Genomic DNA, 21,352 nt, shown 5'->3' on the forward strand with positions numbered 1-21,352 from the left:
GCCACTAAGAACTGAGCCGTCTCCGCCCTGAGTTGATCCAGCTGCCTATGGTCATGGACGGTGACGTACAAGTTCAATTTTGTCTCAAACTGTTCCCCTGCGACTCTTATGGTGCGCTTGGTGAAACTCGGCAAGAGGCCGCGATGTTGGCTTGTGATCAGCTGTATAGTTGATGGATCGCCTGCAGCTGCTCTTGGCTCTGCTTCGTGGCTGGTGAAAGGGATTGTAATGGCGGATAGGCCGGCAAAGTCGCGTATGGGGAAAAAATCGTACTTGCTCGGATCACCGGTACGCTTGGCGAGAGGGATGAAGCAGGTCAAGTCGAGGAACGACATGGTGGCTACCGTCTTGAGATCCTTTTCATAATCCAAACTCGGCCGAGAGTTCATCATTGGACCGAGTATGTACAAGATGACCAAAAGATGTCTTTTGTTGAGGCCCTGTTGATGATTGACACCAGTCGGGGCCCATTGATTCTGCCGCATATTCATGAGTGTGACATTGTTGGGTCCGAAGAAACTTATGAGTTTATACAGCGTGCTTGAGAGGGCGTCAAAGTTGGGCCCGCCTTGTTGTACAGGCGTCTGCCAATACGTTTGAAGCTCGTACCAGACCTTGGAAGGCTCGTCATATCGGTATGATTTTGGATGCCTGTCAAGTTGTGCGGCGAGGGCGACAGACGTATCTACCCTCCCTTGAGTGCCGGACAGAGCGTCTGTGGTCTGCTTCACGGTCAACCCAGGGCGAAAGACCAGCCTGGTCTGAATGCATTCGGTTCGAATTTTGGTGTTGTTTGCAGTCACGTCTTCCAGAGCATTCACATCATTGACCAGGGAACCATGCGCCGTCGAAAACGAATCTTCTGCTTCCCGCATTCGCCAAAACCAGGTCGACATGTCTTCCCCTTCACTCCACATGAAGATCGTCAGTGTCCGCTCGAATCGATAGACCATGTCGTCTCTCAGTTCTCCATTGATAGCTAGTCGAGTGCCATTGCCACAAAGATCGACTCCACTAGGGGTGAAGAGCCTATATCGTCTCATCCAATCACCGAGAGCTTCCAACCATCTCAAGAGGTTGGCAACTTTTGCTCCTAACACCTTGGTCATGTTGACTAAGCCGTTGTCGGCTTCCTCGTCATCGTTATGATTCATCCTTTTCTTGGAGCTGGTCGATCGGAAGTGGTCGGCAAACCAGCCGATGCACAGCGTCCTCGCATCGATTGTATTACTTTGGATCCGTTCCGCTCGAGCTCGAGTCACAAATTGGCTCCAGGATCTGTTCTTGTCTCTCTTGGCCTGAACCCTTCGTGCAGTCTGATATCTTGTGTCCATACATTTTCGGATCTGCCGGACGTCCTCCGCTGATAACACGTCAGCTATTCGCTCAGCTGCCATGGTGGCTATCCGCGGTAGAGCTCCCCAAGCAGGATCCCAATCGTCCTCCAGAGGCTGCAGAACAAGCTCGGGTCGCTGTTTCTGCTCGCGCAATGCCGACAGTGTCAACGGTCGAACGCGCTTCAGCAGAGATTCATCGCTCATGGACCCGTAGATCCGAGCGTCATATCTCGCAATGTTCTCCACCGTTTGGAGAAAGTCCTCGAGCACGGGATCTAATCTGCCTTGCAGCAGACTCCTGACGGTCATGTCCTTGTACGACCGAGCCATGGAGAATTTCTTCTTCCATTCTGGAGTCTGGACCTTTCCTTTGTAATCGATCAGATCTTCGTGATTGACGTAATTGAAATGCCTTGTTTGATCTCCAAACATCATGTCGTCTGAATGGGTTTCAGTCAATGGCTGACCGATATCTTCATCATCCTTCCACTTGATTCCGGAATTTGGGGATCGGGTCCGCATGGGTTGAGCGCCAGTCACCCTGTCCGGCGCGTAGACACTGGGTCTTGGCGAAGTGTCGATCCTTCGGAGCTTCGCCGGGTCGGAGATCGGTGGCGCCGGTCGAACCGGACGTGGGCTTTGAGGAGGTCTGGAAGTTTGTGGCGACCTCGGAGCCGATGACGATGAGGAACCTGAAGAGGGCACGGTGCCTTCCGAGGTGGGGGTCGCGGGAATGGTTGCGCCGGAGGTCGGTGTCGAAGAAATGGTGTTACTGGCAGATCCAGGAGTCCTCGGAGTTGTCACACTTTGCAAAGTCGAGGGGTTTGCCACGGCGACAGCCGAGGATGCGGATTCAGCTTGCTTATCGTTGCCTCCACCGCCAAAGATGAGGTAGGCCATGATGACAACAAATACGAGGACGATGAGGATCTGGGGATCCAAGGCCACTTGAGCCCGAGAACCCACTTGAAAGGCAACATTCCGGGCCATCCTGAACGTTGTGGTGGTTGAAGATAAGAGAGAGGAAACGATTTGCTCGCTTTGGTTGGGCTGGATGGGGTCAGTCAAATTTCAATCCTTTGTGGGCTTGGCAGCCGATCAGCAAGGAGGAGCCGATCAGTAAAGGGCAATAAGAGGTCTTTCCCGTTGATGAATACATCATGACTGATCTTTCTGAATCAGGAGGAAAAGTCCTACACTACCGAGAAGCGCATACTTGAGCTGCGGAAAGTCGTTCTACAGAGAATATCAGTCATCGACAATCATTGAGTCGAGAATACTCACCATTGCAATCGTGACGTATCCGACGTACGGCAGGAACCTGCGCTGATCAGCGCCTTGACGAGATGCGGACAACGTCGTACTTGACTCACCCTCTGACTTTTCCGATGACATGTTTCCGCTCGACCCATTCCATTCCCGGGCTGTATAGTACGAGGTCGTCTGAAGTATTGTTATCCCCCTTTGTCAGGAGCCTCTGTGTTGTATTCCTATCCGGCAGATCATCAGGATAGACTTCGCTGCAGATGGAGACAGGCACACTGACGTGATATGGGATTCTATGACTCGGTGGACAATGGGGATATCTCCCCCAGGTCTATGAGGCATCAGCATTTGGACCGCATGAGTCAAGGAGACGAAGCTCAGCGACACCGCGTCACCCACAGTTTGTAGACTGTGATATCACCGATCTCGTATGGTGTATCCGCGGGATTTGTCAAGAAGAGAATGTCCCCTCGATAGAACGCCGGCTCCATAGATCCACTAAGGAGGAAGAGAGACAGAGATGATCAGCTGCGAGCCCGTTGTGATCAACGAATTTCGGACCCACGACAGCACAACAACTATCGGCGATTCAGAGTTCGTCACTAGACACAGCGCCTTCCACATTGCAAGGCCAGAAGCAACAACCGTCAGGAAGTTGAGCGCTTGAAATAGTAGCTGGAGGGTAAGAATTAGCGACTGTCCCACTCTGTGCGGCCTGCTCACGCCTTGAACACCCAGTTTGCGCAGTCGCGCAATCTCCGAGGAGAACATTGCGGTCTTGACAGGGGTCTAGTGACCGGATTCGGTCGACCAGGAGCTCTCGCAATGAACTTGGATGCAGTGAAGCATCCAAATGATTCTCGATCACCACTCGCGCCAGCTCACCGGGAAGCTTGGCGGCGTGTCGTGCCACGTCATGCAACAGGAACCGCTTATCATTTCGCCTCTCGCCCTTTATCCCGAGCAGCTGATGTTGAGTAAGGTCTCCATTACAGCTCCGAGGGTCCAGCTTTCCGTAAACCATGGCAGACAATCAGAGCACCCCCAGACAACCGAGTCGAAGAGAGCCTGTGCTCACCCCCGGTGGAGTGGCCGATCAACTCTCCAGACTCGAGCTACCAGCTCCTTCCAACCTGAATCTGGAGATCCCAAATCGCTCGAATCTACCTCCCGCACCAGACTCTGCCATTTCCACAACATCCATACGGTCCAATGACACTGGTGATATCTCAGGACCTGAGCCAGAGTACATTACTCAAGCTCGCAACAAGAATCGATCTGAGAGCGTGTCGGAGCAGCTCAGTGCGCAGTTGAGCAAGATGAATTTCCCTCAACCTGAGCACATCTTTGGACCGAACGAGGGCGGAAGCGCCGCGGCGAAGGAGAGGAATGCCCAGAATCAAGGTGTATCGGATGCAGACTGGGCCAGAGTGCAATTGGACGACGAGGTTCCGGAAGCTGTCAAAGAGCCTGTGAGAATGACTCATTCGAGGAACGTCAGCAGAGTGTGGGTGAAAGTTAGATCGGGACCAAGTGCCTAGCTAACGAGATCACAGAGATGCCGCTACTCCATCTCACGCTAGTCTGCAACCTTCGCCAATACCTGAAGGGACCGAGACAGCGGCGGTCGCTCGGGAGCAGAAGATCACCCCGTTTGACGTAGAAGGAGGAGTGGACGCTGATGGAAAGGAGACTGGAATGTGTGTCAAAATCTTGTCTTAAGTGTGGGTCATGGCTGATTGACCCTGCAGCGACTATGAAAAGGTCGTCAGGCGCTTCGGAGCCACGATGATATCGCCAGATCTCCTGGAGCGGTTCGAGAAATTGACTGGGCATCGACCACATCCGCTGCTGAGACGAGGCACGTTTTTCTCCCACCGGTGAGTTCACGTGCCTGCTGCCTGCTGCCTGGCCAACACACCTCAGCGATTTCAATTTGATTCTGGATCGATACGAAAAAGGTCAGCCGTTCTATCTGTATACTGGACGTGGTCCAAGCAGTGACTCCATGCACATGGGTCACCTCATTCCTTTCATGTTCACAGCGTGAGCCTTTTCCAACCAAAGGTTGGTTTTTGCTCATACAGCTGCAGATGGTTGCAACGTGTATTCAACGTGCCCTTGGTGGTCCAAATCACTGGTGAGCGTTACTCCCAGCTGCGTTGGGCTTACATTCCTAGATGACGAGAAATACCTTTTGGAACGCGATGCAAAGAAGCAAGCGGCATTGCAAAAGAAGATCAAGGCCAAAAAGCCATTGAATCTGTTGGACCATTATCACAAGATGGGTCAGGACAACATCAAAGACATCATTGCCTGTGGTGTACTGCCAGAGAAGACGTTCATCTTCTCCAATCTGAGCTATGTCGGGTGAGTGAGAGCCGTGGTTTTTGAGCGCTTTAGCTCATGCGAGTCATTGCAGTGGCCCTTTCTACCGCAATGTGGTCCTCATGGGCAAAACGTTGACCGTGAACAATGTCAAGGGCGTCTTCGGTTTCTCTGACTCGTGAGCCACCACGAGGATTACCTGAGCTGACATCTGCAGCGACAATGCAGGAATGTTTCACTTTGCCGCTATCCAAGCTACTCCGTCGTTCTCGAATTCATTCCCTCAGATCTTCGGCGAAAGGGACGACATTCCCTGTCTGATCCCGTGTGCAATCGACCAGGATCCTTACGTGAGTATGACAAGACATTCAGCTCATTCTTCGAGCTGACGACGTGTTGTAGTTCTTGGTGACCCGTGATTCCGCCGACAAGTTGGGATACAAGAAGCCGTGCCTGCTTCATTCCAAATTCCTCCCCGCGCTTCAAGGTGCCAACACCAAAATGTCCGCTTCCAACGAGAACTCTGCCATTTTCATGACGGACGATGCGAAAAAGATTGCCAAAAAGATCAAATCTCACGCGTTCTCGGGTGGTGGGGCGACACAAGAGGAGCACCAGAGATTGGGCGGAAACCCCGACATTGACGTGGCGTATCAGTATCTGAGCTTCTTTGAAGATGACGATGAGAAAATGAAGTCGTTGTCAGACGTAAGCGCACGGTCAATAGATCATGGCTGATTTTCCAGGGATACCGAGCGGGCACGTTGAGCACATCTCAGATGAAGGAAGCTTGTATTGCGAAGATTACAGCTGTGGTCGAGGAATTCCAAAAGGTGGGTCTTCCTGCTGCACATTCATGCTGATACTGCGCAGAACCGAGCGGCTGTCACGGATGAGATTCTGCATGCTTACCAAGACCCAACGAGGAAGATTGACCCTCGTCCAGTCGCAAAGACTCAGGAATAGTATACATACAATAGAGCAGGACAAGTTCTGGTTCACATTCCATATGCATTATGTCGATGGTTGAGGCGCGCGCGGAAGCAAATTTCAACCGAGCACTGATTCACGATTTGGACGCGGACGCCCACGCAGAGAGACCTTGTGATTGATCTATCAGCCTTGTCCAGCCAGCGTCTTCCCATCGTCCACTCGTCATTTCTCAATCGACCAGACAGGCATATCTGAGCACCTAGGAGACTACCACTGTACCGGAAATCAGCTCGTCTTCTGTGCCGATCAACATGTCGCAAGACAAGGATCCTCAGTCAGCAGATATTCTCGTTCCTTCCACCGATCCTGAGAAGAAGAAGGATGAGAGTGAGAAGCCAAAGATAAACGGGGATGCAAAAGGCAAAGGAAAGGGAGAATCGGAAGAAGTCGAGATCGTGAGTTGCTAGTGTCAAGATTGCAGACTAGGAGAAGGGTCCGCTGACGTTGAGTCATCGCTCCAGTCTGAAGAGGATTTACAGCTCAAGACCGAGTTGGAGATGCTCGTGGAGCGTCTCAAGGTGCGTCAAGGGGGGCATCTTTAAAACGATGTCGAACTCCTAAGCGTGCGATCGATCAGCTGACACGCTGTCGACGCTAGGAATCCGACACCAATCTCTACCTTCCCGCTCTCGAATCCCTTCGAACTCTGATCAAGACCTCCACCAGTTCAATGACCAGTGTTCCCAAGCCTCTCAAATTTCTCAGACCTCATTATGAAGAGCTTGGTCAGATACGCGAAGGATGGAGTGACAGTCTGAAAGAGCAAAAGGTGCGTCTGATGAGGCAGGAGCGATGGACCTATGCTTACCCCATCATCCAGTCTCTCCTTGCCTCGATCCTCTCTGTGCTGGCCATGACATACTCGGATACCGGAAAGCGTGATACACTCTTCTACCGTCTTCTTTCTCAATCTACCGAAGCACCCGGATCCTGGGGCCACGAATACGTCCGTCATCTCTCCTCTGAACTTGGGGAAGAGTACAATGCTCGTTTTGTCGGAGAAGAGGAACATGTCAACGGACACATGAATGGAGAGGCGAACGGCGCAGCAGAGAAGACATCAGATAGAAATTATTCGGTGGATCAATTGAGAAGTCTGGCTCTCGAGTTGGTGGATTTCAACCTCAAGCATAATGCCGAGGCCGATGCTGTGGACCTGCTGCTTGAGCTCGAGTGCATCGAGCAGATTGTCAGCAGGATCGATGAGAAGACATGGCCGAGAGTGTGTCAGTATATGGTTAGGTGAGATTTCGAATGCTCCACGACATCGTCTTCTCTGTGTTGAGGTTGAGGCTTTGATAGCTGCGTGCCATTATTGGTACCTCCTGACGATGTTCACTTTCTGCGAACGGCATCGGAAATATACGCCAAATTCAACCGCTATCCTGAAGCCTTGGCCCTTGCTGTGCGTCTGAATGACAGGACACTCATAAGAGAGCTGTATGCAGCGCCGACCAACCCGTGAGTGACGTCGAAACGCAGATAAAGCGTTCGTTCTCTGACATGTCAGCAGTGTGATGAAGAAACAGCTATCATACTTTCTCGCTCGAGCTCAGATACCTCTCCACTGGGTTCATACTGCCGAGGATACCGAGAAAGAGGGCGACGGCCCAGCGCCGCTGCAAGACGAAGATACATTGCTATGTTTAGGCAATACGAAATTGTCGCATCATTTCCGCAACTTTGGCAAGGCAGTCGATGTACATGAGCCTCGATCAGTCGAAGACATCTATAAAACCCATCTCGAGACGACACGAACGACACACAATGCTGACTCTGCCCGTCACAATCTCGCTTCCACATTCGTCAATGCGTTTGTCAATGCTGGATTTGGGAACGACAAGCTCATGGTTGCTGCACCCGAGGGACAAAGTTGGATCTACAAGAACAAAGAGCAGGGAATGTTGTCAGCCACTGCATCCATTGGATTGAGCATGATGTGGGACTCGGAAGCCGGTATTGATTTCATCGACAAGTACTCCTATTCAAGCGAGGAGAATATCAAAGCTGGCGCTTTCCTCGCCATGGGCATCTTGCACTCGGGTATACGACCGGATCCGGATGTCGCTTTCGCCCTGTTGGAAGAGCATACCATGTCAAAATCACTCCCACTTCAGATCAGCGCCATCAACGGTATTGGAATCGCCTACGCCGGGACTTGCAGAGCAGATATCCGTGATCTGCTGTTGCCTCACATTGCGGACGACGCGAATTCAATGGAAGTGGCGAGCATGGCTGCATTGGCGCTGGGCTTTGTGTTTGTGGGGTCAGCCGATGAGGAGATTGCCACGGGTATTTTGAGGACCTTGCTCGAGCGAGAATCGACTGCTTTGGACTCGGAATGGACAATCTTCCTGGTTCTGGCCCTTGGATTGCTCTTCCTAGGTGAGTCTGGATGACCGATCTCCATTGCTGAATCTGTTTCAGGCTCTCAGGACACGTCGGAAGCGACACTGGAAACCCTACGGGCAGTCGAGCATGAAATCGGGCAAACTGCCGAGATTCTGGTCGATGTTTGCTCTTACGCCGGCACTGGAAACGTGCTCAAGGTCCAGAAGATGCTGCATCTGTGCGCGGAGCATGCCGCAAAAGAGAAGAAGAAGAAGGATGACCCCAAAGAGCCTGCTACCGAGGGCGCATCTGGGACTGCCGCAGCGCCTGCTGAGGGAGATGGAGATGTCGCCATGGGGGGAGAATCAGCTCAGCCAGCTTCAGGCGATGACGCTCCTGCTTCTGCCCCCGCGGCATCGTCTATCGAGGCCCCTGTTCCCCCGCCGCCTGGAGAGGCAGAGGAGGACGAGGAGGACGAAGATGAGCAGGTGGAGAGCAAGCCTCTGAAGCATCAAGCGGTTGCTACCATTGGTATTGCATTGATCGCAATGGGAGAGGAGGTCGGCGCGGAGATGGCTTTGAGGCAGTATCAGCACCTGGTGAGGGGGAAAACACAGCACGGAAGAGACTGATTAGTGCCTCAGATGACGTTTGGAGATCCTGTCATTCGAAAATCTGTTCCTCTTGCCCTTGGACTCATCTCAGCATCCAACCCTCAATTATCTATCCTGGATACGCTTTCGAAATACTCGCACGACTCGGACCTTGAAGTGGCTCAGAATGCCATCATCGCGATGGGTCTAGTCGGTGCTGGTACAAACAATGCGAGATTGGCGCAAATGTTGAGACAGCTCGCGGTGTACTACTACAAGGAGCCGGATTGCTTCTTCATCGTCCGAGTGGCGCAGGTGAGCGGACATCTTGAGATGGGAGGATCTGCGTTGATCGTGCGCTAGGGTCTGGTCCACATGGGCAAGGGCACCATTGGACTTAATCCGTTCTATCACGATGGTCAAGTCATGTCTCGGACGGCTGTCGCGGGTCTACTGTCTGTTCTCGTCTCATTCACCAACTCGAAAGCTTGTGAGTGTGCCCAGAAGGCTCAGCGACACAATCAGGTTGACTCGGCTGCAGTTGTGCTCGGCTCTCATCACTGGATGCTCTACTGGCTCGTCACCGCCATGTACCCTCAATTCCTGATCACTCTGAACGAGCAACAAGAGGAGTTGGCAACGACTGTCCGTGTGGGTCAAGCTGTGAACACGATCGGGTTGGCGGGAACGCGCATGGGTATCAGTGGTGTGAGTGACGCGACGCAGATTTTATCCCAGTAGATACTGATCATGAGATCCTATCAGTTCCAAACTCATCAGACACCTGTCAGGATAGCGACGGGAGAGAGAGCAGAGTTAGGGACGAACGAGTATTTCCCATATGCCTCGGTCTTGGAGGGATTGGTGATTTTGAAAAAGTGAGGCCAAAGCCAAAAAGGCTAGTTTCCACTGAGGCTGATACAATTCAGGAACGAAGGATACGATGCTCAAGATGTTCAAATGTAGAAGACAGAGAGACAAGAGGCACACAGACAGAGACAAGACGAATGTTCTTGCATTTGCATGCACATGTGATTGATGAGTGGGAATGGACACCACGACCTCTCGAGGTGTTGCTGGTTTTTGGGGTGGCTTGAGCACGTGGCAAACTATTTTGATTCCGTTTTCATTATGAATGTGGGGCAAAAAAAGAAGAGAAAAGTGAAAAAAGAGACGTCATGCCCAAATGGAATCTCTCTCCATCTCCACTCCGCTCTCACCACCGAACTGCTCTCTCTCATCTGGAGGCTGGTCTGCTCTTCTTTGTCTTTTGCCTTTTTATACAATACACGATCTGGAGTCAAGTGAGAGTGAGAGAGATAGACATAGTGACAGCTTGAAAGCTACATCTCCCAACCTGCTCTTCTGTACAGACACATCGAGGTGAGTGGGGTTGATCCGGGGTCCTACCTATTCTTTCTGGCATTCCCACTTGGCTGGATGACGGTATGTGCTGCATACATGCACGATACTCAGCACAGATATGGGTGTACGAGACAATATGCCGTCCCGGCAAACGTCAACCGACTACGGCTCAGTGTAGTACTGCTCGGTGACCCATCTTCCCCCTTTCTCATTCTGTCCTCGGTTCCAGTCATCCACCAGTGTATTCCGTTACACACACCGCTTCAGATCTGACCCACAGCGTACCTAGCTAACGCAGCTTAACCTAGATCAAGATGGTGCGAAACGCTCACAACCCTCTGCTGTTTGAATGCGCTTGGGAAGTAGCGAACAAGGTTGGTGGTATCTACACCGTCATCAAGACCAAAGTTCCTGTGACGGTCCGAGAATTTGGCGACCGGTGAGCCGGGCTTCATCGTATACGGTGGGCAAGTCCTGACGGGTCATACAGAGTATGTCTCATTGGACCGTTATCTTACAAGACCGCTCCGATGGAAGTCGAGGCGGAGGAGCCGTAAGTCCGATTGGTGGAACCATTTCGCTCACAACCTCAGTGAACCCGGTAGCGCCTTTGCTCACACTCTTGAAGCTATGCGTGAAAAGGGCGTCAAGATGATCTATGGAAGATGGCTGATTGAAGGTGCCCCTCGAGTCCTTCTGTTCGACACTGGAAGTTGTTACAACCGGTGAGCATCATATTTGAGGGACTCGGGACTCATTCCAAACAGCATGGACGAATGGAAGACTGATCTTTGGAACCTCGCTGGAATCCCCACACCTCCGAATGATCACGAGACTAACGAGACTATTGTCTTTGGATACATTGTCGCTTGGTTCTTGGGAGAGGTGCGTCAAGCTGCCAAAAATCCCATAGCTGACCGATCAGTTCTCATCCCGAGAAACCAGCAAGGCCATCATTGCCCATTTCCATGAATGGCAAGCTGGTCTCGCCATCCCCCTGTGTCGAAAACGACACATTGATGTGACTACCGTCTTCACCACCCACGCTACACTTCTCGGTCGTTACCTCTGCGCTGGAAGTGTCGACTTCTACAACAACCTGCAGTACTTTGACGTCGATCACGAAGCTGGAAAGAGAGGCATTTACCACCGTTATTGTATCGAACGATCCGCAGCTCATTGTGCGGACGTCTTCACTACCGTCTCCCACATCACGGCCTTTGAAAGTGAACACTTGCTCAAGCGTAAACCAGGTGAGCAAACGTATATCGGACACTCTTTAACCGGCTTTCAGACGGCGTTCTGCCCAACGGTCTCAATGTGAAGAAGTTTGCTGCCATGCACGAATTCCAAAACCTGCACATCCAGGCCAAGGAGAAAATTAATGACTTCATTCGAGGACACTTTTACGGTCATTACGACTTTGATCTCGACAACACAATCTACCTCTTCACGGCTGGTCGATATGAATTCAGGAACAAGGGTGTTGACATGTTTATCGAGTCTCTTGCCCGTGGGTGTATCAGCGGTGTGCCGAGCTCAATCATCTCCCAGGTCTAAACTACCGACTCCAGAACCAAGGCTCAAAGATGACAGTCGTCGCCTTCATCATCATGCCTGCTGCTACCAACTCGTACACTATTGAGGCGCTCAAGGGCCAAGCCGTCACTCAACAATTGCAGGAGACTGTGAACCAAGTTACCAAGCGGATCGGAAAGCGTATCTTCGAGCACGCCGCCAGGTACACTGGGTGAGTGGTCAACGCGAGGTGCACAATTGACGTCTGCAGGGAACACGGTACCGAAGTGCCAAATGCCGAGGACCTCCTCTCAGCCGAGGACAAGGTCTTGATCAAGCGACGAGTCTTTGCCCTCAAGCGAAACTCTTTGCCTCCGATCGTGACTCACAACATGGCGGACGATGCCAATGATCCGATTCTGAACCAGATCCGACGTGTTCAACTGTTCAACCGATCGACTGACCGAGTCAAGGTCATTTTCCACCCCGAATTCCTGAACTCTAACAACCCCATCTTGCCATTGGACTACGAGGAATTCGTTCGAGGATGTCATTTGGGTGTCTTCCCGTCGTATTGTAAGCAGGTAGTCGAACCACCAACTGACAGCCAGACGAACCTTTCGGATACACGCCCGCCGAGTGTACTGTCATGGGTATCCCCAACATTACCACCAACTTGTCTGGATTCGGTTGCTTCATGGAGGATCTCTTGGAGAAACCAGAGGTGGGTCTGGACGGACTGGCAATGCTAATAGGACTAGGACTATGGATGTTACATTGTCGATCGACGAGGTCAAGGTATCGAAGAGTCTGTCAGCCAACTCGTGAGTAACGTCGTAATAGCATATCTGATCTTGTTCAGACCAACCAAATGCTCGACTTTGCTTCCAAATCTCGACGATCTCGTATCAATCAACGAAACCGAACTGAGAGATTGTCAGAGCTTCTCGATTGGAAACAACTCGGACTGGAGTATGTCAAGGCCCGACAACTGGCTCTCCGACGAGCATACCCCGACTCGTTTGACGACGACGAGCCCGACTTTACCGGCGTGCAGAGGATTGGCGCACCTTTGTCTGCTCCAGGAAGTCCCAGGATGAGAACTGGAGCCATGACCCCGGGCGACATTGGCACGTTGACGGAGGAGATGGAGCACCTTGGCACACAGGACTACATGGGTGCAAAGAGTGAGTTGCTTGAATAATAGCATGAAGCAAAAAGTCGGTTGACACGTATCAGGCTGGCGATCCATCAATGACGAAGAGGAGGATGAAACCTCTTATCCCTTCCCACTAGTCATGAAGGCTCGTAATCGATCGGACTCATTTGGATCCGCCTTCTCTGGGGTTTCTGGACAAGCGACACCTCACGGTGGACGAAGATTGTCCGAAAAGGACCTCGCCAAGGCCGATGCAGCCCTCAGCAGCGTTCAGGCCAATGGGGACGATGGAGATAGCGAGAGTAATGGTGTGAACGGGCACTAGGCGGAGAGCCGTGCTGAGAGAGACGTGGTGAGGTGTGACAGGGGCGAGTAGCGTGGAATATACCTCTGATATGGGCTCGCTTGCCGATTCCCTCCCTTGCTTTTCATTTCTGTTTCTTGTCTCTTTTTAATATCTCATTCTGTCCTGACCTTCCCCTTTATCGACCGCGATTCTTCTACCTTCGAAATAAAGCCTTTAACGCTTTGACAGTGTGACGTTTCGATGACTCGTATGCCAAGTATGCAAACCAATGTGCAGGAATGAACATGACAGATGCAAATTGTCCAGATAGGTGGATAATACTACAATATGAATAAGATGTTTCAAGATGTCACAAAAGAACCCAAGATATGTGCAGATGGTATTGCAGATCACCACTCTGGTTCTTCCGATGGGTACACGTACAGTCCCGTCTCCGTGGCTACTGAGTTGGTGAAGGATGTTGATTTACGCAGCAAGAGGCCATTCAAAGCTCGAGCGATGAGTCTGGGAGAAAAGAGGGAGGCGTGAGGATTGACTCGAATCATCTTTTGGCCAGACTCACAGATGTGTGCTCCATGAGAGATGTTGCATGTCACGGAATCTGGCGAGAACATTATCAGCAACGTCACTGACCGGAGACAGGCTGTCGCTCTCTATGACTCACACAAAGCCCAATCTTCCATGATTCGTCTCATCTCCGGTATCATCGATTGTCATGTGGAATCGCTCCGTCTCGGTCATGCCGAACAACTCCGGTTCATCCATGATGAGATCGATGTATCTGAATAGGTCGAATGAAATGACGTTTGCTTGTGGATGTCTCTGTCTGAACAATTCGATTTCATCTCCGTACGCCTCATTGAACCAAGTGACGGAATCGACCACCCGTCCATAGACATCGTGTCCCACGCCACCTTCCAGCGTGTATTTCGGTGAACGATAGAATGGGTGAGCGTTCAAAAAGACGAAATGTCTAGCGCCCATGTCGTACAGCTTTGAACTCTGTTCGAATAGAGCATGAGCGAATTGACCACAGGTCTGTTGAATAGGCGAGTCAAACGCTGTCCTTCTGTCCAACTGAGATATATCATTGATACCGAAAAACATGAGGAATAGAGTCGAGTTCGATTGCCAGTCGTCGTTGTTGTTGTTGTTAGATTGGCCAGAGCCTCGAGAGAAAATTTGCTCGAAATCTGCCAGTTGATCTTCGAGTGTTCCCCATTCTTCTTGTCCTGGAGGTAGACTGGAGCCGAACCCCAAGCGTCAGCACATTGTTGACATCCAAAGGGGCTGCCTGAGGTATCCGACAAGACTCACACTTCCCGCGAGATGGTAGCGCCTGGTCTGGCTAGATTGTAGTATTTCGTCTTGGACGTATCGGTAAAGGTTGACCATAACCAGTCTGTCCATATTCTATCGGTTTTGCGATTATTCTATGGGTAAAGACTGTCAACAGGTGCGCATGAAAGCAACGATTCTCAACACCACCGACAGCACTCACCAAGTGGACGGCCGGGTCAAATGTCCCATCCCCTCGATCCTGCCATTCCTGGTACATTCTATACTGATAATTTGTCGTGAACGAATCTCCGAACGCGAACAGCGTTTTGATCGTTGGCCAATCAAATGGAGTGATCTGATGATCCTTTGAACCAGATGGGGAAGGAGCAGTAGGTCGTCCGCGATCCGTCAGTGGTCGTAGGGCAGGGAATTGAGCTTTGTAAGCTTTCAACCTGTCTGTCCTGGTCCCTCCGTATTTGCCTACTCCGACCAGGTAATCTCGATCGAACGAAGAGCAGATGTTGGAAGGCGCTTCAGGATGTCCAAAGAGGAAGATGATCCCCGTCATCACTACCAGTGCTATACATGCTATGGATGCTTGACGTTTGGGCTGTGGAGAGTGTCGAGAGGACATGGCGGTTTGAGAGGCAGGAGCTAACCAGCACGCACAAGGCTGTGTATGAGCCAGCGAGCGAGTCTAGGATGGATGGCACGGCCACAGTCGCGGAGATCCCGTTCGTTCTCCAGGAGATGAATGGACGCAGAATCGGGGCAAGGCGATAAGACTTGCCGATCCTCTAATGTAGGAGTGATCTGCAGCGATTGATTGTCTCAGAAAGGCAGACCCATCACCGAAGCTCGCAATGGTAATAATAAGATGATTGACCTGACAAAAGTGACTCACCGCTCTGAGACATTGAGCATGCTTTCACTGTCTCCCAGATTTATAAATAAATGGAATTTTCAGGGCAACAAAAAGCGGGAGCAGCGTGACGGACAGGGGCAGCTAGCGGGGTTTTGTGGCGGCAAGATACAAAACGCAGACAATCACATGCACATGACTCTGACGCGCGTTGTTAGAGCTACAACCATCCACCGCCGGATCCTCCGTACTCAAATGGACTCCGAGGTCGAGCTTCGTACACATACAGTGCCGTGTTGTGTTGATCTGGCGCCCAGTACATTCTCAACTTGCCGTCCACCACCGCCACTTCGACTGGATTTTGAGTCATCCTGACATCTACTTCGCTGGCCATGCGATGGGAACTTCCACCAGAGGATCCATCGTTTCGGTATCGACCAACGCGATGCCACCGAGATTGTAAGATGAATTGCCGGATCCGATCGTTGCTACGCCTGAGCAAAGTGCAATAGACTTTGAGCCGAGACACGAAGGGTATCCCACAAATTTACAATCTTGATAATCGACAAAATAGCTTGGGTTTCGAACCACTTTCACAGGTCTAGAAAACCCTTCGAGAGAGTATTGCCGTCTCGAGCTCCAAGTTGATGCGTTTCGACTTCCCCAGTTCAGCGTGACCAGATGATCAGTCCTCGTATCGTGTATCACGCCTCCTTCGTGATCGGCGATCCGGGCTACGGGGGTGGGCTTCAAAGTCATTGGATCGACTTTGACGAGTGTCGCTGTGGAGTTTGGACGATACTGAGCGATCGTACACCAGATCCACTGTCCATCATAATCACATCCGCCATTATGATACTCTTGGGATCCACGTTCAGTCAATGTGGCATCGGCTATGCGGGTCCCATCTGTCGAGTTGAACAGGATCAAATGGGCAAATCCAGCTCCGTTCGCGCGGTCCGTTCCGTTGCGGATGATCGGGGTGCCATTGGCGTCTCTGCCGAATGGAATGGTCGGAGCAGTGTATTCCCCAGCAGAGATAATGATCCGGTCATCACCTAGTTTCACCATACCCTCCGGTTCCCAGGTATCGCCTTGGAGTTGGACTGCAGAGATGAGGTCCCACTGTGTGGTTCGACCGAGGTTCAAGAATGCAGCTGCGAGTCCATCTGGATCAGAAGCTGCGCTCGAGGGCGGGAGGGGAGACGGAGCAAAAGGGACTCCAGGTTGCGAGATTGAAATGTTGAGCGGTCCAGCTCCGATCTGTGTGTATCCATCTCCCAGAGACTTGGTCCATCCTTGGGAGATGAAGGCGCATGCAGACCACAGTGATATCATCTTGCGCAGCAACATGGTGAGCGGCTGAATGAACAGAGTCAAGAGCGGCTTCAGTCCTTCGGGTCTCATGTTCTTTTCTTTCGGGCAACTAGATGTATCATCCGGGCTCTAACATGCACGTGTGAGAGGAAATCTGCGGCTTTGAGCAATATCTCTGTGGAGTCAAGTTTCGAGCATGACAATCCTGCAACACATTCCATCTGCTCCGCAATGTCCACTGACTTCGGAGGTGTTGAAAGGCACCGCTCCGATCGTGTAGACGGTTGAACTCAACCCAGCCATGATGCAGAAGGATGTGGCGTCTAGTAATGAGATTCATAATCCCCCCTCCCTCGGTGAGGCACTATTAGTTATTATGGTAACGATTATTCAATTCAAATGCCGAGGTGTGTGCCACGCGCCAAGCCACTTCGTATCAGATAAATAAAATGGCTCAAGACCTCGGTGATGGAGTGGACTGACTGACTCTGGTGAGTGCTGCAACATCAGGTGTGAGACTCGCGGGCAGAAGGACCATGTAGACATCCCGTATGTGGGCATCCATATCGTTCAGGTGACTCATATGTAATGTCCCGTTATGAGTAGACAACTCCCTCAGATCCCGAGTCCGGCGTTCTGTGGTGAGACGCTGTAATTTCCAGGCGCGCCGCCCGGGCAAAATGATGCCCGAACGAGCGAATGATTTATTATTCACTCTCTTTTACTCTTCACGTCTTTTGTATATTCAGCAGCCGATCGACCGAAGCTACTCCAGTCTATATAAAGAGCTCCATCCATAACTGACCATGTCGACTCATCGAACACATCTTGAGCCACCCATTGGCACATCAGATCCAAGCATAGGATCGTCATCTGGCGCACCTCATCCCGGTATCATGTCTAGCCATAGTCACGATAGCTACGCGTACTCGACGACGACGGCTGTATCCCAGGATCACACACATAGAGTGGCTGCGGACAAACCTATGGAAGAAGGAGGATACATTAGTGAAGGCGAGGGCGGCAAAATTCTCAACGTGCAAGATCCATCCGTGCCGTCTCGCAAGATGCCAGAAGGGCAAAAAGCGACCAATGTCGGTCCTGCCGCTGCTGCTCTAGGCGCCGTGGCCTCGAGCGATGCGCACGAGAAAGCATCATTGGCGAGAGCCAGTGATGCTCGTAGGGCAGGAGGAAAACCTCAGTTGAAGAAGTTTGCCTATGGATGTGAGTGTTTCATCGCCATTTTTTAGTTTGATCCGATCCTGACGGACGCAGTCTGGGACCCGGAGATGAAACCTTTCCGAAAGATTGCGCTCAAAATCCTCGGACCGACCGTTGTCCTCTCCATCCTCGTCATGTGGGCTTGTCTTCCGGCTTATTGGGGATCATGTGGGTGATCGCATTGCGTCGCATGAGCACGCTCACTCATATCTTTTCGCCAGTATGGAAGAGCAACCACTTCACCGATCGTCTGACTGTCCGTGTCATCGACCGTGATGGGGGCGAGATAGGATCCGCTGTCTCACAGGGACTCGTGAGCTTGTCTTTGCATCTCACGCTTCTTATACTGACACATGTCGAAGCTCCAAATGAAAAACCTCAAATTCTTCTCAACTGATCCGTCCGCCTTCCCTACCAACGAAGATGTCGCCGAGGATGTGGTCCAAGAAGGTGTCTGGGCTGCCATTGTCATCTCCGAGGGAGCCACAGAGGCTCTGGCACAAGCTCGAAGTATCGGTAATTCGTCATACAACGGTAGCAACGCCATTACAGTGTATTATGCTCAAGCGAGAAACGAATTGGCGACGGGCAATTACCTGCAGCCATACATCCTCGAGGACCTCGGTATGATCACTGGAAGATTTAATGCCGAATCGGTCGCTCAATAGTGAGCACAAGCGGTCAACCCGAACGAGATCACACTGACTCCTCTCTCCCAGCCTCGGACAGAATGCCGGCAATGCCACTGCTATGGAGGCCCTCGCTCGTGCGCCAACGACGGTCGTCAACCCGGTTTACTGGACGCTAGACAATCTGAGACCCTACAATCAGCCTGTCGCCACAGCTATCACGCTCGTGGGACTCATTTACATGCTCATCTTTGCCTTCATCATCACCATGACGAACAATGCCGTCCGAGAGATCATGTAGGTGCCATATCTTTTGTTTCGCAGAACCTTATTTTTTGCTGACTGATCAAAGCTCGCCATTCCTTACGACCAAATCTTACATCTTCTATCGCCTGGCCTCTCCACTCCTCTGCTACCTCCCGATTTCGTTCCTCTTCGCCATGGTCAGTTTGCCATTCAAAGTTCACTTTGGCGCGCATTTCACCTACGCCGGTGGATTCTTCTTGTGGGCTTTCACGCTATTCCTCGGCATGGCTTCCGTCGGATTGGCCACAGAGTTCGCAATCACCATTCTGGGACCGAAATTCATGGCCTTTTTCTTGATTCCATTGATCATTGTCAACGTCTCGTGAGCCGTGACCATTTGATTGTCGTCCAACCCTTGACATCCTTGCAGGGTCGCCTCTTTGCCTCATGAGCTGCAGCCTTGGATCTTCCGATATGGCGTTGCCATGCCCTTCTACAATGTCGGCAAAGTCGTCAGGACGGTGAGTGGATGAGAGATCTTCTTCAGGACCGTGCTCGTGCTCAATTCTCCCATGCCAGATCATCTTCAACACCAAGAACGAGATCGCCATGAACCTCGGAATCCTTCTCGCTTGGATTGCTCTATCCCTCATAACCATCCCGCTTGCCGTTTGGCTGTTCCGTCGCAAGGCCGTCAATGCGCATCGCAGAGCTGTTGCGGAGAATGAGTACGATGTGAACATGCCAGATGGGGGTCGTGACAGGTCGAATCTGACTCCAGCGAAAGTTTGAGCCTGTCCGTCATGAATGAAGCCATTTCGTTTCTATATGTTGTCCCGTTGTAGCTTTCGTATCTAGCCATCAAGTATAATGCAGCACATTGTCATCATTCACAACGCTGCCTCTCGGCCCGTCGGGCTCGATACATGGTCTGCGCATGCTCAACGCCGGTCGCGACCTGTATACTCGTGGGAGCAAAACAGTCACTGCTGGGTCTCAAGCACATCCAGCCTTCCACTGCCCGGACCGCGCTCTACAAAGTCATGCATGTCGTCCAATCAACAGTCATCCAAACAAAGACTACGGTTTGTCTATCGGCTCTTCTTCGACTCTGGCTCTCCCTTTTTCGCCAACTCTTCCTTGTACCAATCCGCCATCAGCTGAATCCCTTCTTGAATGCCCACAGTGGGCTCGTATCCCAACAGTCGCCTCGACTTTTCAATGCTAAAGTATCGGTTCTGGACCACTTGGGAGATGTTGTACCTCGTCATGCCTGGTTGCCTTCCTGAGATCTTGGCAAAGGTCTCCGACAATAGGCCGACAATGTAACCCAAGGCGACTGGCAACACCCAGTAACTCGTTGGCAATGGCCCAAAGTGCTTCCATACGGTCCTTGCGAAATCCCAAAAGTAGACTGGCTCGCCGTTGGTGACAAAGTACGCTTGGCCAGCGACGGGTACAGACGCACTTTCATCCTCCAAATTGGATTGCTCGGAAAAGTGGTCCATTCGGTTCCTGAGAACAGGTCGGAGATCGTTCGGATCATACTCTTTCGAGGCGAAGCGTTTGGCAACTTCGAGATCCTTTTCCGAAGGTGACGTGTTGGGTCCAAGCGGTCTAGCTTCAGAGGTAGGAACGCGTCGCTCTCCGACGGACAAGTCGATGGATGGAAGCGGGTCTCGGAATCTATCACAGGGGTACGATTCTGCGAGACGATCCGAAGCGAGGATATGAGCTCGAGCGACGTTGCCGACAAAGGTGAAATCGTTAATGTTCATATTGTCACCGATCTGCCATTTCGTTTGTCCATTCAAGACGACTCGGTGCCATTGTTTAATATTATTTTGATCTCCGGGTCCAAATATTCCACAGGGTCGGATACAGCATGTCAATAGACCCTCGCCAGAGCGATCATTGGCATTGAGTACGATTTTCTCAGCTTCAATCTTGGTCGTGTTGTACACATCGAGCGGTTTCTCAGCGTAATCTAACCGTTCGTCCGCCGAAATGAGTTGATGGATCCCATCAAGATAGACTGCACCTGAGGAGGTGTAGACGAGCTTTCTGACATTGTGCTTCAAACACATGTCAACGACATTTGAAGTGCCAGTCACATTGACTCGTTCGAGGATGTCGGCGGGGGCGGTATAGTGAGGAGAAGCAGTGTGGATGATTGACGTCGCGCCAGACTTGTCGTCAGCAGAGTCTTCCAAATCCATTCAACCAACCTTGACAATGGCATTTTCCACATCAGCAGCATTGCTCAGATCACCAGTGAAGAAGGTGATATTGCTACGTTTCATCAGCTCACTGCCCGCGCACATACGCTCAAAGTCGTCTCACTTGTCGAAATGCCGCTGGACAATATCGAACACCGCGACCTTGGTCTCTCCTCGCTCGACGAGCTGATCCACGATCCATCGTCCGAGGAAGCCACAACCTCCAATGATCAAGTAGGACTCCTCGCCTGGCATGTTGTGTGGTATGTAAGACTTCAAAAGAGAGGTATATTGAAGACTAGTTCCCGGGGAAGTAAGTGGGAGAAAAGAGTGGCCTTTCAATGTATTTGACCGAATGTGGCAGCGTGGCAGATAAGGTC

The 21,352-nt window shown here is 51.5% G+C and overlaps 8 protein-coding genes across 8 annotated transcripts; 4 read left to right on the forward strand and 4 right to left on the reverse strand.

Moving 5' to 3' along the window:
* Positions 1-2,478: 2,478 nt before the first annotated feature.
* On the reverse strand, positions 2,479-3,459 carry BD324DRAFT_617494 (signal peptidase complex catalytic subunit SEC11). Its single transcript, XM_022014925.1, has 7 exons — positions 3,327-3,459; positions 3,169-3,278; positions 3,003-3,101; positions 2,884-2,934; positions 2,711-2,827; positions 2,622-2,658; positions 2,479-2,573 (listed from the first exon to the last, which is right to left on the reverse strand). The coding sequence occupies exons 1-7, from the start codon at positions 3,372-3,374 to the stop codon at positions 2,496-2,498; spliced, it is 540 nt and encodes a 179-aa protein (XP_021872697.1). The 5' UTR covers positions 3,375-3,459; the 3' UTR covers positions 2,479-2,495.
* BD324DRAFT_617499 (tryptophan-tRNA ligase) lies at positions 3,460-5,961 on the forward strand. Its single transcript, XM_022014926.1, has 11 exons — positions 3,460-4,110; positions 4,160-4,303; positions 4,355-4,483; positions 4,530-4,649; positions 4,697-4,743; positions 4,784-4,973; positions 5,026-5,109; positions 5,149-5,281; positions 5,334-5,639; positions 5,678-5,764; positions 5,805-5,961. Exons 1-11 carry the CDS (start codon positions 3,626-3,628, stop codon positions 5,895-5,897), a joined length of 1,818 nt encoding a protein of 605 aa, XP_021872698.1. The 5' UTR covers positions 3,460-3,625; the 3' UTR covers positions 5,898-5,961.
* An 18-nt stretch (positions 5,962-5,979) lies between these two features.
* BD324DRAFT_587615 (armadillo-type protein) lies at positions 5,980-9,992 on the forward strand. Its single transcript, XM_022013756.1, has 12 exons — positions 5,980-6,319; positions 6,386-6,442; positions 6,523-6,693; positions 6,745-7,166; positions 7,227-7,385; positions 7,438-8,309; positions 8,352-8,854; positions 8,900-9,163; positions 9,212-9,338; positions 9,390-9,556; positions 9,614-9,726; positions 9,778-9,992. The coding sequence occupies exons 1-12, from the start codon at positions 6,176-6,178 to the stop codon at positions 9,812-9,814; spliced, it is 3,036 nt and encodes a 1,011-aa protein (XP_021872699.1). The 5' UTR covers positions 5,980-6,175; the 3' UTR covers positions 9,815-9,992.
* Positions 9,993-10,054: 62 nt separating this feature from the next.
* BD324DRAFT_617503 (glycogen synthase) lies at positions 10,055-13,480 on the forward strand. Its single transcript, XM_022014927.1, has 13 exons — positions 10,055-10,231; positions 10,522-10,652; positions 10,704-10,766; positions 10,807-10,938; positions 10,981-11,098; positions 11,139-11,466; positions 11,508-11,726; positions 11,768-11,963; positions 12,003-12,307; positions 12,343-12,455; positions 12,493-12,555; positions 12,594-12,918; positions 12,971-13,480. Exons 2-13 carry the CDS (start codon positions 10,528-10,530, stop codon positions 13,213-13,215), a joined length of 2,232 nt encoding a protein of 743 aa, XP_021872700.1. The 5' UTR covers positions 10,055-10,231; positions 10,522-10,527; the 3' UTR covers positions 13,216-13,480.
* On the reverse strand, positions 13,470-15,405 carry BD324DRAFT_617506 (hypothetical protein). The gene is made up of 4 exons (XM_022014928.1): positions 14,699-15,405; positions 14,515-14,630; positions 13,760-14,440; positions 13,470-13,701 (listed from the first exon to the last, which is right to left on the reverse strand). The coding sequence occupies exons 1-3, from the start codon at positions 15,110-15,112 to the stop codon at positions 13,858-13,860; spliced, it is 1,113 nt and encodes a 370-aa protein (XP_021872701.1). The 5' UTR covers positions 15,113-15,405; the 3' UTR covers positions 13,470-13,701; positions 13,760-13,857.
* Positions 15,406-15,411: 6 nt separating this feature from the next.
* On the reverse strand, positions 15,412-17,004 carry BD324DRAFT_617509 (hypothetical protein). The gene has a single exon (XM_022014929.1). It carries the CDS (start codon positions 16,745-16,747, stop codon positions 15,719-15,721), a length of 1,029 nt encoding a protein of 342 aa, XP_021872702.1. The 5' UTR covers positions 16,748-17,004; the 3' UTR covers positions 15,412-15,718.
* Positions 17,005-17,724: 720 nt separating this feature from the next.
* Positions 17,725-19,545, forward strand: BD324DRAFT_576967 (hypothetical protein; the record flags this gene model as incomplete). The annotated part of the gene is made up of 8 exons (XM_022013226.1): positions 17,725-17,881; positions 17,933-18,046; positions 18,100-18,191; positions 18,241-18,545; positions 18,598-18,804; positions 18,860-19,135; positions 19,184-19,274; positions 19,333-19,545. 8 exons carry the CDS (start codon positions 17,725-17,727, stop codon positions 19,543-19,545), a joined length of 1,455 nt encoding a protein of 484 aa, XP_021872703.1.
* A 299-nt stretch (positions 19,546-19,844) lies between these two features.
* On the reverse strand, positions 19,845-21,227 carry BD324DRAFT_641213 (C-3 sterol dehydrogenase; the record flags this gene model as incomplete). Its single annotated transcript, XM_022017407.1, has 3 exons — positions 19,845-20,942; positions 20,982-21,045; positions 21,097-21,227. The coding sequence occupies 3 exons, from the start codon at positions 21,225-21,227 to the stop codon at positions 19,845-19,847; spliced, it is 1,293 nt and encodes a 430-aa protein (XP_021872704.1).
* Between the last annotated feature and the right edge of the window lie 125 nt (positions 21,228-21,352).

Source organism: Kockovaella imperatae (assembly GCF_002102565.1).
Source record: "Kockovaella imperatae strain NRRL Y-17943 chromosome Unknown BD324scaffold_3, whole genome shotgun sequence".
In the NCBI taxonomy this organism is placed as follows: Eukaryota; Fungi; Basidiomycota; class Tremellomycetes; order Tremellales; family Cuniculitremaceae; genus Kockovaella; species Kockovaella imperatae.

What these genes read in the sequence shown, in the direction of transcription:
- BD324DRAFT_617503 (XM_022014927.1), top strand. Translation starts at nt 10,528, where the DNA reads ATGGTGCGAAACGCTCACAACCCTCTGCTGTTTGAATGCGCTTGGGAA. An exon ending in AAGAGTCTGTCAGCCAACTC is followed by an intron (nt 12,556 to 12,593) that starts GTGAGTAACGTC and finishes GATCTTGTTCAG; the next exon opens with ACCAACCAAATGCTCGACTT. An exon ending in GGACTACATGGGTGCAAAGA is followed by an intron (nt 12,919 to 12,970) that starts GTGAGTTGCTTG and finishes GACACGTATCAG; the next exon opens with GCTGGCGATCCATCAATGAC.
- BD324DRAFT_617499 (XM_022014926.1), top strand. Translation starts at nt 3,626, where the DNA reads ATGGCAGACAATCAGAGCACCCCCAGACAACCGAGTCGAAGAGAGCCT. An exon ending in CTTGGTGGTCCAAATCACTG is followed by an intron (nt 4,744 to 4,783) that starts GTGAGCGTTACT and finishes TTACATTCCTAG; the next exon opens with ATGACGAGAAATACCTTTTG. An exon ending in TCCAATCTGAGCTATGTCGG is followed by an intron (nt 4,974 to 5,025) that starts GTGAGTGAGAGC and finishes GAGTCATTGCAG; the next exon opens with TGGCCCTTTCTACCGCAATG.
- BD324DRAFT_617506 (XM_022014928.1), bottom strand. Translation starts at nt 15,112, where the DNA reads ATGTCCTCTCGACACTCTCCACAGCCCAAACGTCAAGCATCCATAGCA. An exon ending in TTGACCCGGCCGTCCACTTG is followed by an intron (nt 14,631 to 14,698) that starts GTGAGTGCTGTC and finishes CTTTACCCATAG; the next exon opens with AATAATCGCAAAACCGATAG. An exon ending in GCTACCATCTCGCGGGAAGT is followed by an intron (nt 14,441 to 14,514) that starts GTGAGTCTTGTC and finishes GTTCGGCTCCAG; the next exon opens with TCTACCTCCAGGACAAGAAG.
- BD324DRAFT_587615 (XM_022013756.1), top strand. Translation starts at nt 6,176, where the DNA reads ATGTCGCAAGACAAGGATCCTCAGTCAGCAGATATTCTCGTTCCTTCC. An exon ending in AATCGGAAGAAGTCGAGATC is followed by an intron (nt 6,320 to 6,385) that starts GTGAGTTGCTAG and finishes TCATCGCTCCAG; the next exon opens with TCTGAAGAGGATTTACAGCT. An exon ending in CGCGCATGGGTATCAGTGGT is followed by an intron (nt 9,557 to 9,613) that starts GTGAGTGACGCG and finishes AGATCCTATCAG; the next exon opens with TTCCAAACTCATCAGACACC.
- BD324DRAFT_617494 (XM_022014925.1), bottom strand. Translation starts at nt 3,374, where the DNA reads ATGTTCTCCTCGGAGATTGCGCGACTGCGCAAACTGGGTGTTCAAGGC. An exon ending in GTCATCGGAAAAGTCAGAGG is followed by an intron (nt 2,659 to 2,710) that starts GTGAGTCAAGTA and finishes TGATCAGCGCAG; the next exon opens with GTTCCTGCCGTACGTCGGAT. An exon ending in GATACGTCACGATTGCAATG is followed by an intron (nt 2,574 to 2,621) that starts GTGAGTATTCTC and finishes TATTCTCTGTAG; the next exon opens with AACGACTTTCCGCAGCTCAA.
- BD324DRAFT_617509 (XM_022014929.1), bottom strand. Translation starts at nt 16,747, where the DNA reads ATGAGACCCGAAGGACTGAAGCCGCTCTTGACTCTGTTCATTCAGCCG.